Here is a 14,793-nt window from a genome sequence, read left to right as displayed (position 1 = left end):
CGTCTTGTCTATTCTCTCTAACCACTCTGTCGATCCCCTTCCCTCCCTACGCGGAGGTTATTTATTGTGGCCGCGTTAGTCTTCTTCGCGGCCGAGTGTGCGCGCGCGCGAGCGAACGAACGAGTGAATTACGAGTAAAAAATAAACTCTTTAGTCGCCAATTCATCCCCCACATGAAACGACACAGCGGAAATGAACGCACACACTCACACCAAGTACGTACACATACGTAGGCGCTGTAAGCGGGCTTGTAATATATTTGTGTAACTGTTGATTAACGACATCTCTCTCTCTCTCTCTCTCTCTCTCTCTCTCTCTCTCTCTCTCTCTCCCTCCTCTTTGTCTGTATTTTTTTACTATTTTTAATTTTTCCATTCAAAGTGTATAACGCCTCCACTGCAGTATTACTAGTAATGAACGCAGCGTGGGAATCTCGATATTTGGTGGTTCGGCTGCGCAACGAATCTGTATTATAATGCGTACAATAAAGACAGTTCCTTAAATTCATTGCCAAGTCTACTGTTTGTGTCTTCTGCATCCACCTTTCTCACACTCGTTTACGTTCGATATCGATGACCACGACAGTGTGTCGCGCTAATTAGCCGGGAATCGGATGAGGACGAGGCAAAAGAAAGAAAAATAAAGTGACGGGCTAATTTAAGGGAGCGGAATCGATTTGTTAATCTCGCGAGTCGTTTTTTTTTCTCCGGGGATCGCACGGCATTAGTATTCTGAGTTTTTCTTGCGATCGAGTACGCGACTCCCGGCGACACTTGGACAGCTCTCGCCTGCTCTTTTTTTTTCTTTTTAATTAAGCGCTCGTGAATCTCATCGGGACGAGCTCGATCGCCGCTTCGCGAAGAAAAGATAGATGGGAATACTCGATATGGTCGCGACTTTTTTCACGTCGGTGCGTTTTTCGAAAGCTATACGAGTTTCAGTCTTGGCTTTCGACTGTCGGCTCGTGGCTGTCGATAATCCGTTCGGTAATTTCTCTTCGTACTTCGATTTTCTCTCGTAGTCGGCTCCAGAATGACCGTGGTACAAAAAAAACCATTTATCGACAGACAATTTCTTATGATCAACGTAGATATTTCGTGTATGTGATCAAAGATTGTTTAACGAAGGGACAAATCCCGAAAGACTGGTCAACATCGACCGTCGAAAGTTCAATGCATGCGCGCTGCACTGCGCACTCGTCGGACACGTGCGTGAAATCCGCGAGCCAGGATAAGAGAGCAGCGTGTTCGGTCGAGGCTCAAAGCAACACGTTCGACGGGTCGGCGTGCGACAGACAAAACGGGAACAAGCAGATTAACAATGGTAAGGCGGATGAAACGCGGTGGTGGTCGGCTCCGCGGCGAAAGTGGATCGCGTGCGCGTCGCTTGCTGCAGGTCACGTAGGCGTTGGTCGAGCATCGATGTCGCTCGCCCAATTTGCCGCGCGGCGGAGAATCGAAAAAGGAGCGCGCACATGCAGTGGAAAAACACAGGTGAGCGGGGGGAGAGGAAGCGCGCCAGCGCGCTATAGGTCGGCAAATCAATGAGCTAACAGGCTTGCGAGTCGACAGTCAGTTAATTAAGCCGGCCTTATTGGATCATGGAAGCCTGGAGAGCTCCGGCAGCGGCGACGGCAGCAGCAGCAGCGGCGGCAGCAGCAGCCCTTCTGCGGGTGGCGCGCGCCAGTCTCGAGGCGGCAGCCCCCGGCGGCAGACGTCTTAATTAGACGCGCTGGCACGAGCTTTCTCGCGTGCGCGCGCGCGCGCGTGGGAGCGAGCTTCCGCAGCCGCGGCAGAGGGCACAGAGGCGACAGCGACGAGCGACAAGGTGAGCTTACTTCAAACGCCTCGCGCCGACGCCCGCAAGTGCTTTCCACCTTCTGAATATGCACCCTCGCGCGGGCCGCTCTCCGCCCGGTCGGCCCCGAGGCCTCCCTTCCCGCGGCCGGGAGCGCGGCGCGCATTCCGATCGCCCGGCAAAAAGCGCCCCGCCGAGCGCCCGCCAAATTGATCTAATTTATGCGAGCGAGGCGCGACACGTGTACCGAGAAACCTGTCTCCTGGCCGCCGACCCGCGCGCCTCCTCGCTCCTCGTCATTTTGATTAAAGCTTTTTCTGCCCGAGCAGGTATGCGGGAATACGAGCTCCCTCCTCCCCCCTCGCTTCTCACTTGTCCGCGAATACCTTTGAACTTTTGTGCCGCGGCAGCCTGCCCAACGGCCTGGGATTAGCGTAAGCTCCCGACGATATCGCCGTTCATTAAAGCGCCTCGTTAGGCCATCCCGGAGGATCTTCATTTTCAAAGGCAACGAGAAAATCCCACTACGCTGGGAACGCGCTCGCCACGGGTAACGAGCGCGCCCGGACGCTGCCCCCCAGTCGAACCCTGGAAAAGCCAATTAACTTTCATGACTTTCATGACTTTCAGTAGTGCCCAAAACTGAAAGTGCGCGACCGCTGCCTTCCGTCAAGAAAGCGCACGCTCGATCGTCCTCGACTCGAGGCTTACTGCGGCATCCAATTAAAGCCTAATCGAACCTCCAACCCTTCTCTCCTCGCAAGTATAATATAAGTCGATCTCAAGGAAGAGCTACGCTATATGCGCGCGCGTCTCTCTCGCCCTCGGCCGCCGCGCATCGACATTCAGGCTGGGCATCGTCGAGACTTGCGCAATCGTGAACGAGTCGATAATGCGCACACGTGCACGGGGCTCGCTAGGCAAAGCCCCGCAAGTTCCCGCGCTCGCTCTCGCGGGGCCTGCCCGCCGCCCTGTGCCCCTTCGTCGCGCTCTCTCATCGCCGGGCTTGCGGCTGCTCCGCGGCCGGAAGCGCCTTGCGCCTTACGCAATCCCGTCGCCCACGCGGCTCCTGCCGATCGCGCTTCGGCCTTCGGGGCAGCCTTTGTCGCTCGGCGGCAACATCGCTAGGTCGCGACGGCCGCCGATCGATAGCCTCGCCACGCCAGCGCTAAATTCAATTAAAAATCAATAGCAACTGGCCGCGGCTGCGGGCGAGCTGCCGTACCAAGCTGCCGTGGCGAGAGCATAATAAATTCGGTACAAGACAGCAGACACACGCTCGGCACACGTATAGGCAGGCCGCCGCCGCCGTCGCTGGCATCTATAATTCATGATCAGCACTCTCGTCGAAGCTGCTGCCGGCTAATTAGCCATTAATGCAACAGCTAATTAGCACTCGACTTTGAAGGTGCATCGCGCGCTGCGGAAAGGACGCGCGCGTGTGTGGCTCTCGAGCTTCTTGCGAAACGACACGAAACCCTCGACCTCGAACGCCGCACGTGTGTAGGATGCGCACAGCCGAAGCGCTCCTGAGAGATCTAATTATGTCGTTCTCTCTCTCTCTCCACATCGAAAGTCGCGCGCACGGAATACGGATGATACTCCAGCTGATTACCATTCTCGAGGGCCATTCGTCAGCTGTGCAGCCGTCCGCGTACCTTTCATTTCGCTCGAGTTCCTCGATCCCCGCGGCCGACTGCAATTTTCATTAGACTCGCATTTTCACACGCGAATCAAGACGGCAATTGCTTTGGCTCGTTACCTTCCTGAATCCCCCATCCCCCAGCAAATGCTTTGTCGACAATTTTCAACGTAACGAGTCTTCGGACTGCTGCTGGTAATAAAATTGTTACTGTAGAAGCTAGCGTTTGCATTTGGCTGGCGAGTTATCCGTGGCGACTAGTCGTGGGCTGGAATGTGGAAAAAGGCTTCGAACGAACAGTCGGTCGAGCGTGAAAGATGCGAAAACCATTTGCAGATTGAGCGGTGAGCGCGCGGAGTAGGCGCCAAAGGATGAGCGACTACGGACGCCGTGGCGGCGGTGGGAGACGAGGCGGCCGGGACGAGGAAGACGAGGACGAGGACTACGAGTACGAGAGGCGTCATCGCGGAGGAGGAGGAAGAGGAGGAGGAGGAGATGATGGTGGTGGTGGCAGTCGCGAACGCGGTGGTCGAGATCAGGACCGCGGCGGTGGTGGCCAGGAGAAGCTGCAGCGCCTCGACAGCATCCAAGATCCCGGCAAGAGATACGTGCTGCGAGATCGCATCGGCAGTGGCGTTTGCGGCGACGTCTACGAGGCCGTCGACGAGGAAGCCAGTGAGTACATTCTATATCTGGGCTGAGAGGTCACTTCAGTTTCGCGTCGAAAGTGGCAGTGTCGCTCCACTCGATATGCCGGCTTATAGGCCATTTTCGAACGAAACGACGCGCGTCCATTTGTTCGACAACTCGTTCGGCGAGGCAAACGGCAGAATGACCGCGGCGGCCCGTTCTTTCAGGCAGAAAAGTAGCCATAAAGATTCAGAAGCTGACTCCGGAGACGCAGCCGCTGATAGTGGAGGAGTACCGAGTGCTACGCGACTTCTCAGAGCACCCGAACCTGCCGAGCTTCTACGGGGTGTACCGCAAGCGCTCCGGCAGGAAGACAGAGTACGACCAGATCTGGTTCGTGTTGGAGGTAAGGAGAGTTTCTCATGGCGCGCGACCCGAGCTCTTTCGTCGTTATCGCCAACAAAGCCTAAGCGAGACGTCGAAACTCGCCGTAACTCAGCCGCAATCCACCCACCCGGGCCCCGACGCATACGCGCGCAGCCAATTTTCGCAAAGAGAGACAGAGAGAGAGAGAGAGAGAGAGAGAGAGAGAGAGAGAGAGCGAGAGCGAGAGCGAGGATAATTTACGACGCGCGCGCCCATTAAACAATCATTAAACTCGTTCGGCCCGGCAACAGCAGGTGGAGCGAAGGCCCACGTCGCAAGCGCTTATTTACGGCTCGCGCCAGCCATGCGAGAGACCTCCGAAGAGAGACTCGCTCGCTCCATCCGAATCCCATTATGCCAGCAACCACCTAACAGCTATCGATTATTAATCGCCTCGCGGCCTTGTCAATCGCTGCGTACGCCTTGCGGATCGGCTTCGCGAAGCTGCGCCACGCCGAAAGCTCGCTTCGATCGAAGCACGGCGGCGCCGCTTAACGAAAAAGAGAGGAGAAAAGGGGAATGCCGAGCAGCGTGACGATCGCAAGTGGACTTTGGCTAAGGAACGAGCAGCGATTTGAAACGCGGCTAATTGTAAGAGAGAACAATAGCAAGTGTATAGTTAACAGATGCATCTGGCCGCCGTGGCAGCGGCAAATACAAATCTTGGAGGCATAAATAAAGGGAGTCAAAGCAAACACAGGCGGAGAGAGAGAGAGAGAGAGAGCGAGAGAGAGAGAGCACGGCCGCGGCGTCGCTCAATCTCAATAAAACATGCGTATACACGGGACTTGGTGCCGCGCTGCATCCGAGCGATTAATCACCGGAGCGCATAATGGCTGCGCGTCTCATCGTAAACGCTCGATATGAAATACCACCGGCGATAAATCTCGGCTCGGCATTGCATTGTCGATTAAGCTACCGCCAGGAGCGAGAGGCGCACCGCTTGATTGATTGATTAGCTCGATGATAGCCTGGCTCATTATTGACCGCGCTCTCCGAATTTATTATTCGCCTGATTGCGCGAGCCGAGAGCGCGCCGCTTCTATCGTCGGGCGTGCATAGATTCGCGCGAACGCTACCGTTCGCCGAAACGCGGACGCGGGGAGGACGCCGAGCTCGTTCGTCCCGTTGGCAAATCGAGGCCGACGACCACCGCGGGCCGGCCCACAAAGTCGCGGCAGGCGCGCGGATTCAATTCTAAGCTCATCGCCTCGCGCTGATTACTTCCGCGTGCGCTATAATTGCCACTCGGGCCGCGCGAGAGACCAGCGCGGGCTCGATCCCCCTCCCGGCCCAACAGAGACATTCTCCGCGAGCTGATGGCGCTCTATTTTTGCCAACGGCGAGAGAACGCTGGATTAACGTCAGCCACGCAGCGTCCGGTGCACTCGTCGCTCCTGCCGACGACAGTGTCATGGCTTTTGCTTGGATTTCACTTTTTATAAATCAATTAGCTGCGCGTGCATATCTTGCCGATAAATAAGGCCGCCGTGCGATTTATCGTAATCCCGGTGAAAGATTTATCGGTTTCAATTTAATGAAATCGACGCAGCACAATGCGAAACGATCGAGCGAGAGCGATAATGGCACGCGCCTTATTGTTTGCATAAGAATGAATGAAACTAAATGAGAAATAATTCGAGGCAGAAATGGGAAGCGGATTGAATGACGTACTTAACATCGTTTCGTTATTTGCAGTTGTGCGACGGAGGCCCCGTCATCGATCTCGTCCGGGGCTTACAGATGACCGACAAGAGAATGCGAGAGGAGCACATCGCTTATATACTCAGGGAAACCATTAAGGTACCGGCTAACCGCATTTCATTGCGCTCTTTTTCCAACTCTTCCTCTCTCCCTTCGTTGCTCTTCTTCTTTCTCTCCCTTGCTCTCGCCTCTCCCGCCCCGATCCACTCTCACGTCGGTATAATCCAGTGGGATTTCCTCTTTCGACAATTTTATACGAACCGTATACCGGACTGCCCCGATCTTTGACAAATATTTTTTCATGTTTTTTTTTTTATTTAATTAGCCTAATCGAATTGACAACGCGCCGTGTGCTAATCGAATTTTCATGTCGACTTTTGAAACGTACACACACACACACACACACTCTGCTGCTGGTAAGCCACGCGAAGTGTGTACGTTGTACGAAGAATATGAAGTGCAGCAGCTATCGTAAATAACGAATGAGACAGGGCCGCTAATTAAGCTTGCCTGCACTCTCTTATATTCTCGAGAAGACTCTCGCGTAAGAGTAATCAAGCACTTAATGCAGCGCGCGAGTCCGGAATCATTCTCTCGGGCTCTTTCTCCCGCGCGAGAAAAGCAACGAATTTCTTTTTTTTTCCTCTTCTTCTTCGCTCTTTCTGGCTCGCTTCTTTTTTCTCTCCTTTGTTTAACGTCGTTTCGGAGAATGTGAAAGCTCCGCGTGTCTCGCCTGGTGCGCGCGCTTACCGTTACGACGGTAAATCAAGGCGACGATAACGCAATGAAACGTTGCCCCGGAGTTTACTCCTTGACAAATCAACGAGACGCGTAAATCAGCTGGGCATTCTTCTCGCGCCTCGCCGGTAAATCAGGCCGGAGTCGAAAACATTCCCTCCCCCCTCTCTCTCCGCAGCCCCCTTCCTTTTTTCTCCCTTTGCTTCTTTTCAGCGCGCGCACGCACTCGCCGATCGTTCAATTAGCAGTAAATCTAGGAAAGTGATTTCTCTCTCGCTGGCTCTCGCCCCCGCGACGAATTATTCGCGTAACGATGCCGCGCGCGCGCGGCGCGAGAAACGAGGCCGAGCCAGTTTTGACGCTGGGAGTTTAGCGACTTTTATGATTATCCGGCCGATGGATTTATCGGACGCCGAGTTGCCAACGATCCTTTCGCAGCCGTGACTTATCGCAAGCGAGGCACCGCGCAACTTGCTATTTTACGAAAAACGTCTTCTCCTTCGCCGCCCTTGGATTCCTGCTGCTCTCGCCAAACAGTGGCTCGCTTTCCTCTTGAAATTCGAAAGCTGTTGATCGTTGCGAAAGTGCCGACTGGATTCTCTTGCTCCAATGGGCTCGAGCTGTCGTCATTCTACTGAGAAACAATTCCACAGGCTCTCGTACACCTGCACGAGAACAACGTGCTGCACCGCGACATTCGCGCCTCGAACATCATGTTGACGAAGGAAGGCGAGGTGAAACTTGTGGATTTCGGCTTGGCGCGAATGATCAAGGGCGAAATGGGCAAGCGGCACACGTGCATAGGCTCGCCAAACTGGATGGCACCGGAAGTCGTTTTGAGCAAAGCCGAGCAAGGGCCTGGTTACGGCAGCCGTGCCGACGTCTGGGCTGTCGGCATCACTGCCATCGAGCTGGGAGACGGCAACCCGCCTTTCCAGGATATGCATCCGACCAGAGTGCTTTTTCAAATCGTAAGGAACCCACCGCCCACCCTGTACAGGCCTTCCAATTGGACGCAAAATTTCAATGATTTTATCGCTGAGTTGAGTGTTATCTCGTCAACGGCAGCTTTCCAACTGGAGTCGAGCTTTCATCTCATTCAATGACTTGTTTAGATGCTTGGAAAAGAATCCTGAAAACCGACCCTTCATCGCTGAGATTGTCGAGCATCCCTTCCTATCCGAGCTTCCGGAGAACGATTTTCCGGTAAGTCGGGGAAATTTCTTGGAAAGCAATCAAGTCGGGCATCCTAATGGCTGCATTGGCGATTTCAGTTGACGCAAGAGATAAAAGCGCTGATGAACAACGTCGGCGAGAAAGGCAAAAAGCATCGTAAAGCCGAGGCGATAGTGCGCAAAGGCTATCTAAAAACTCATCAAACTCAGCTTCCCGAGCGCATGTACCAAGAAGACTTGGCCGCGTTGGAGAACATTACCGAGGATCGCGTGCTCGACGAGTTGCAGGAGCGGCAAAGATTGGGCTTCTTTCACACTTTCATCGGTGACATCCTGCTGATTTTGAATCCGAACGAGGAGCAGGATATCTACAACATGACTGTGAGTCAAGGCCGCTATTTAGTTGAAATGGTCGGTCGCTAATCTTCATCAATTCCCAAACAGTACCACACGAAATATCAAAATAAATCGCGATCGGACAATGCAGCTCACATTTATTCGGTAGCCGATAGCGCGTACCAAGATGTTCTTCACCACGAGGAACCGCAGCATATCTTGTTCGCTGGCGAAAGTAATTCCGGCAAAACAACCAACATGATTCACTGTATCACTCACCTGATGTATCTGGGAAAGGTAAATCCTCGAACGAACACGGCAAAAGTGTTTTGCGGCTATGCTCATCATCTGCTTCGTGTTAGGGTTTGAGGGACACTGGTGCCAGACTGCTCAAGGCGATAAGCTTGATTCAAGCTTTCACGAACGCCGCAACTCCGTTGAATACAAATTCAACGAGATGCGTATTCCAAGTACAGACGACTTACGGCTCGACTGGAAAAGCGTCGGGTGGTTTGTTCTGGCTTTACCAGCTGGAAAAATTCCGAGTATCCACTAGGGATAGGTAAATTAATACTTGAAAATATTTTTCCAACGCATGGCCTCGATGCCTCTCCAATGATCTCTTACAGGAATCAGTCGAATTTCCACATGTTCTACTACATGTACGACGGCTTAGAGGCCTCGGGAAACCTGCGTCAATACCTCTTACCGACCGGCCGTCGAATGCGCTACTTGCGCGTTTTTGATTCCGACTCGATCGGCGGTCGGCGTCGTTCCTTCAAAGTTCGCAACGACCCACACGGCAACGCGAAGAAATTCGAGCACATCAAGGAATGCCTGAAAGCTCTCGAGATGGACGAGCACTGCGAGATCATTTGGCGAACTATGGCAGCGATACTGATGCTCGGCGACGTGCGTTTCATCGAGGGCGGCGGTGGCGAAGCCGATGTTCACAACATCGAGACGGCGAGATCTGTCGCCGAGCTACTTCATATCGATCAAAAGAAATTTGTGTGGTCACTGGGTAATTATTGCCTGATCAAAAAGGGAACTGCGGTCAGGAGAAGACTGACGTGCGACGAAGCCAAAGAGTCGAGGGACGTGTTGGCCAACACCCTTTACCAGAGACTGGTCGACTGGATTGTTAACAACGTCAATTGGAAGCTTAGCGTCTCGCGCACTTTGTTGTGAGTGCATCTGGTGATTAGCATTACAGCTCGCGAGCTAATATTTGAACGCTGACAAGCTTTGTTTCGTACTTTCAGCGGCGACAAGTTTCTCATTAGCCTCTTGGATCTGTACGGGTTCGAGTGCTTCTCGAAGAACCGCCTAGAGCAATTGGCCATCAACACTATGAACGAACAGCTTCAATGCCACTACAACCAACGAGTTTTCGTTTGGGAAATGGTAAGTGCGCTCGTGAAACTTTGAGGAATAGAAACAAGCTCAACGAATTGATTCGGTTGAATAGCAAGAACAAGAGGAAGAAGAGATACCAATCGAGAAATTTCACTTCTACGATAATAAATATTGTATCGACCAGCTGATGGCTAAAGACGACGGTCTGTTCTACATCCTTGACGAGGCGTCTCGTCAACTCAAAGACACCGCTCACGTATTCGAGCGAATCAGTTATCGTCGCATCAGTGCTAACCAACAACAGCACATCAAAGCTCAGAACGATCACGAGTTTACCGTCGCTCACTATACCGGCAAGTTGCTCTACGACGCGACGGAAATAACGGAGAAGAATCGCGATTTCGTGCCGCCAGAGATGATCGAAACACTGAGACAATCCGAGCACGCGACCGTCAGGGAATTCTTCACCAATAAGCTGACGAAAGGCGGCGCGTTGACCATCCACATCCCCGAGCCGTCGGACAAGGAAAAGGAGAAGCCGAAGAAAACCACCGCGAGGAGTAAGTGGGGCGCGGCGCTGTTACTTCAGTCGGAGCAGACGAATCTCAGAGTACGCGTTTTTCCAAATAGCACATATGTTCTAACACTTTTTCCAGGATTCGCAAAGGAATACCAAAGTTTGCTTTCTTATCGCAGAAATACAACACGGATTCGCGCGGCCAGTACTCGCAAACGCGCAAAATGCGCACCTACGCAGCAACCTTCCGCGCGTCTAGTCTAGAAATCCTAAAGAGTCTGACGGTCGGGGCAATAAGCGGTGGTACCCACTTTGTCAGATGCATCAGATCGGATCTCGAGGGTCAGCCACGCGGCTTTTATCGCGACATTGTCAAGCAGCAAATTCGCGCCCTCGCCGTCGTTGACACGGCAAGGGCTAGGCAGAGAGGTTTTCCATACAGAATACCATTCCAGGAGTTTTTGAGAAGGTACATAGTTAGCGTTAGCTGCTTCAATTGGAAAAGACAGTTTGCACATTTTACGTCTCAATTCCGTTACCAATAGATATAAATTCCTGGCGTTCGACTTTGACGAGAACGTGGAAATGACACAAGACAACTGTCGACTTCTACTCGTCAGACTGAAGATGGAGGGCTGGATGATCGGCAAAACCAAGATATTCCTCAAGTACTACAACGAGGAGTACATGTCGCGATTGTACGAGACGCAGGTCAAGAAAATCGTCAAGGTGCAGTGCATGATGCGCGCGTTCTTAGCTCGCAAGACCATCAAGACGGCTATCAAGTCCCACGGCAGGAAGCAAGAAGCTGGTAGGTATATACTTCGTAGCGCACATCACGCACGTCACACACCCGTATACTCGCACATCTAGATATATTGCTCCGAAAAAGTGAAAGATATGGAGACACAGAAAGCGACAACAACCTTTATTTTTGTTTCAATGTTTTGTCTCGTATGATTTTTTGAACGAATAGAGGTTAACCAGAAATGTTTCAGCGAAGAAAGCACCGGCAAAGACAGAGCCGCCATCACCGAGCAAGAAAGTCCCAGTAAATTCTCAAGCCAGTCACGAAATGTCTCAAGACGAAGCAGCGTTAGTACTGCAGAAAGGTATAACGACTGCTCCCGATTAGATTTTGCTCGCCTCATATATCATCGTACTTGCGACGCGATTGACATGCAGGAAGTTGTATCGGTTTGGCGTTGTGTTTCAGCTTACCGCGGACACCAAGTACGAAAGGAAACAGGATCCCTTCTGAACAAGGACATGAATATGGATCCGGACACGGAAGACATGATGAGGTTTTACAGCAGCAAATGGCGCTCGAAGAGCATATTCCAAGTCCTCCTACAGTACCGTGCAGCCCGATACCAGGACCTCGTTCATTTTTCTCAGCAAGTCAGTGTTGCTCGAGCGAGCACAGAACGATTGCATTTCGCGGTGGACGACTTGTCAACGAATCGAATGTCGCCAGGTGCATCTGTACAATCAGGCGGTAGTAGGGGCAGTGCAAGCGAGTAACGAGCGCGTGCCCCTCGAAAGAATCGACCCACATGCAAATCCAGCCACCTTCCTTGGCCCCGTGCGACCGCCAGAAGTTCATAAGCTACCATTCGACGTTCACAGCGAATTGCCCTTCTACGACACATCACGCATGACTGATCCATCCATGCCCCGCGTCAGGAGGCAAGGGTAAGCTTTGTCACAAACTCTGCTCGGTTCTTTTTCCCTTACAAATGATTTTCATTGACCTTTCGTATCATTGTAATTCGATTTTTTTAAGACAAGTAAGTATCGATTGTTTCTTTTTCAAATCTGCCCTCTGTCGGTTATATAAATTAGCAATTTTTATAAGAATACGAACTGTCATTTATTGAAAAAGATCAATACTCATCAAATTTGTTTTTCTTATTTTTTTACGTGTTCATAAAAAAAAAGCGTTGGTTATTATAAAAAAAACTTTAAAAGAACGAAAGGTAAGTTCGGCAAGAGAACAGTATTATCCAGAAAATACGTTCTGCAGATCCGCTTCGTCCTCGGTGTCGGACGACGAGCAGAATTGGGACGAGCCATTAAGGAGGCAAACGAATTGGGGCAACATCCGGCGCAACAAGAGAGGTGCATATATCACTTGATTGCCGGAGAGCGTGCAACGAAGAGCAACGACACCAGTTCATTATTCTATCATCTCTCATGAGTTTTGTTTCACTATACTTTTTTTCTAATTCTACCCCCCCCCCTCTCTTTCTCTCTCTCTGTCTGTCTCTCTCTCTCTCTCTCTCTCTCTCTCTCTCTTGCACTCAATTAAATCCATACTTACTTCTCTCTCAACTATGGCTCTGCTGTTTTTGCTTAGAACTCTTTTGACTCTGTAATGATATTGGAGTTGCAGCAATAACACTCTGATAGATATTTCTATATAGTTCATTATCATTTGCATTCTCTCTAAGTAACTAATTATCTCTCTTAGCGAATATAATGCCCGCAAGCTTACCCCGCTCCGTGTAAATTCAATGCACCAGACTTGGTAATTGACAATAAAAAAATAAAAAAATTGGGAATAAAAAGAAACGCGAGCAAGCTGTGTTGTGCGCAGCCGACAAAAGAGACTCTTTTTCTCCAGAGCGCGAACTCTTTGATTTTCAGATGTACAATGCCAAACGACCAACTCGCCGCACCGCGTTGTAAACCCCACGATGAGCGGTGGACAGAGTCTGATCAACACTCCATTTTCCAGGGACCCCAGTGTCCCAGTGCACCTGCCACCGGCCGAAGCTCACCACACCCGAGCGACCGGCTCCGCCCAGCCCAACGACGATCGCATCCCCGCTAGACCGTTTAACGCTCATACACCTCGCTCAGTAAGTTCCCTACGTCGTTTTCGCCAATCAAAACCATTTCTTCTCGTCCCGCCTGACCATACTCATATATAACTACTGAACATGATACTTGCACGCTTTCTACTTGACATCTGTGTTTCAGAACAACTATGATAATACTGAGTCCATCCGCTCTAGAAAGAAAGTGCCACCACCCCCTATCCCGAGCAACCAAATGCCGATGCAGCCTATTAAACCGCGAAATTACAATAGCTACAATACTGAGACTCGTAATAAGAATGCAAGTGACTGGTCAGCCGACGATCGGATGAACAAAAATACATTCAATAACGATCGGTAAATCGTCGATTGAATTGACTATTAATGTAATAGAGACAATCGATTACTAATTGCGTTCAACTCTTGCCTCAGTGTCAATCCAATAGCGGAGCTACAAGCACTCGGTCGAAAAAGCAACAACAACGACGAGGACGATCCGCCCTTCAACTTCCAGGTATAGCATTGCACTTGCTGCTAAAATTATTAGACTTGATAAGGTTTAATGTCAAATGTGCTTTTCTCAAAGGCAATGCTGCGAAAAACAGGTCATCAGCGCAACTCAATGAAGCGTAATCCCGTTTACGACAGCTACGGCGGTGGCGGTTCAACTTTCCGCTCGGACTCCAATGTGGTCTACCGTAGTGGTGTTGGAGGCACTGCAGCAAGAAACCGATCACCCTCGCCAGAGTGGAGCCCCAACGAAATGGTGCGCATGTCCGAGAAGTACGGACGCGGTGGTGCTTGGGGCGGCGGCGGCGGCGAAAGTAACGCCAACCACGCTGAAAGCGTGACTGCCGAACTTGCGCCCGGTATCGTCGTGGAGGGCTACGCAACCGATCTTTAAGCAACTGAGACTATACCACTATCTCACATATCGTGAAGCATTTATTATCGCATGTAGTGACTTGTACGTCTACCGCTTATATCCCTCCCTTTCTCCCTCTCTTTCTCACTCTTTACTCGTTTTTTTTATCATACGTTCGGGCGAGCAAACTTCTAATAGACTTCATATTTTAGTCGTACGTTGCATTTTTGTGCTTACACATCGGTTCGAGAAACTAGTTGTTTGATGAAAATAATATATTGTTGCTTATATTTTATTGTTAATTCTATTGAGTAATCTTCATGTGAAAAGCGCATGTATGATCGTTCCAGACTATGAGTGTGGGACACTGGTTGATATATTCAACAAACAACATTTATTAAAATAACAATTAATTTTATTTCAATGTTATAATCTCGATAAAAGATGATTGTTAAAACTATCATTTGTTATCCTGTAACTTAATTATAATTATGTACACTCTTTGAGAATGATGTAATTCTCTATATTTGAAAACTAACTTAATTCACTGTTGTTTATTTACAAAATTGATTTACGATAACGATTATAAATCGTGTCTTTTATGGAAACATGTGTTGTGATCGTCCTTTAGTAATATGAAGCACAGTGCGTAAATGCACGAGGAAAAAGAAAAAATGTATTGGCTCTGTGAGTTTTCACAATTATTCGTTCGACTACCGTCAATGAAAGAAAGCCTCTTTTCTCCGAAAAAAATACTTAAAAGTTAAATATACAACTACAAT

General features: G+C 50.5%; 2 protein-coding genes across 3 annotated transcripts in view; both read left to right on the top strand.

The window, feature by feature from the left end:
- LOC131670780 (protein Wnt-10a) overlaps window positions 1–484 on the top strand; it is a 9,460-nt gene extending 8,976 nt beyond the window's left edge. Inside the window, exons 5-6 of one of the 2 annotated variants that reach the window (XM_058946686.1) lie at window positions 1–215; window positions 382–456. The exon at window positions 1–215 is cut by the window's left edge and continues 378 nt beyond it. In XM_058946686.1, the coding sequence (XP_058802669.1) occupies window positions 1–215; window positions 382–411 (245 nt within the window). In that variant the 3' untranslated portion in view covers window positions 412–456. The other variant, XM_058946687.1, reaches the window with a different exon arrangement.
- Window positions 485–1,683: 1,199 nt separating this feature from the next.
- LOC131670777 (neither inactivation nor afterpotential protein C) lies at window positions 1,684–14,785 on the top strand. The gene is made up of 22 exons (XM_058946679.1): window positions 1,684–1,827; window positions 3,776–4,114; window positions 4,297–4,475; window positions 6,194–6,298; window positions 7,591–7,979; window positions 8,053–8,143; window positions 8,212–8,493; window positions 8,557–8,745; window positions 8,811–9,010; window positions 9,078–9,635; window positions 9,714–9,855; window positions 9,920–10,417; window positions 10,504–10,793; window positions 10,870–11,135; window positions 11,323–11,436; window positions 11,541–11,725; window positions 11,802–12,019; window positions 12,351–12,445; window positions 12,974–13,188; window positions 13,310–13,503; window positions 13,579–13,660; window positions 13,733–14,785. The coding sequence occupies exons 2-22, from the start codon at window positions 3,811–3,813 to the stop codon at window positions 14,048–14,050; spliced, it is 4,914 nt and encodes a 1,637-aa protein (XP_058802662.1). The 5' UTR covers window positions 1,684–1,827; window positions 3,776–3,810; the 3' UTR covers window positions 14,051–14,785.
- Window positions 14,786–14,793: the final 8 nt, after the last annotated feature.

The sequence above is a fragment of the Phymastichus coffea genome, unplaced genomic scaffold (assembly GCF_024137745.1).
Source record: "Phymastichus coffea isolate CEN01 unplaced genomic scaffold, Cenicafe_Pcof_1.1 PCOF00115, whole genome shotgun sequence".
Taxonomy (NCBI): domain Eukaryota; kingdom Metazoa; phylum Arthropoda; class Insecta; order Hymenoptera; family Eulophidae; genus Phymastichus; species Phymastichus coffea.
The sequence above is the reverse complement of the archived record's forward strand: the minus strand, read 5'-3'. Positions and strand labels throughout refer to the sequence as shown.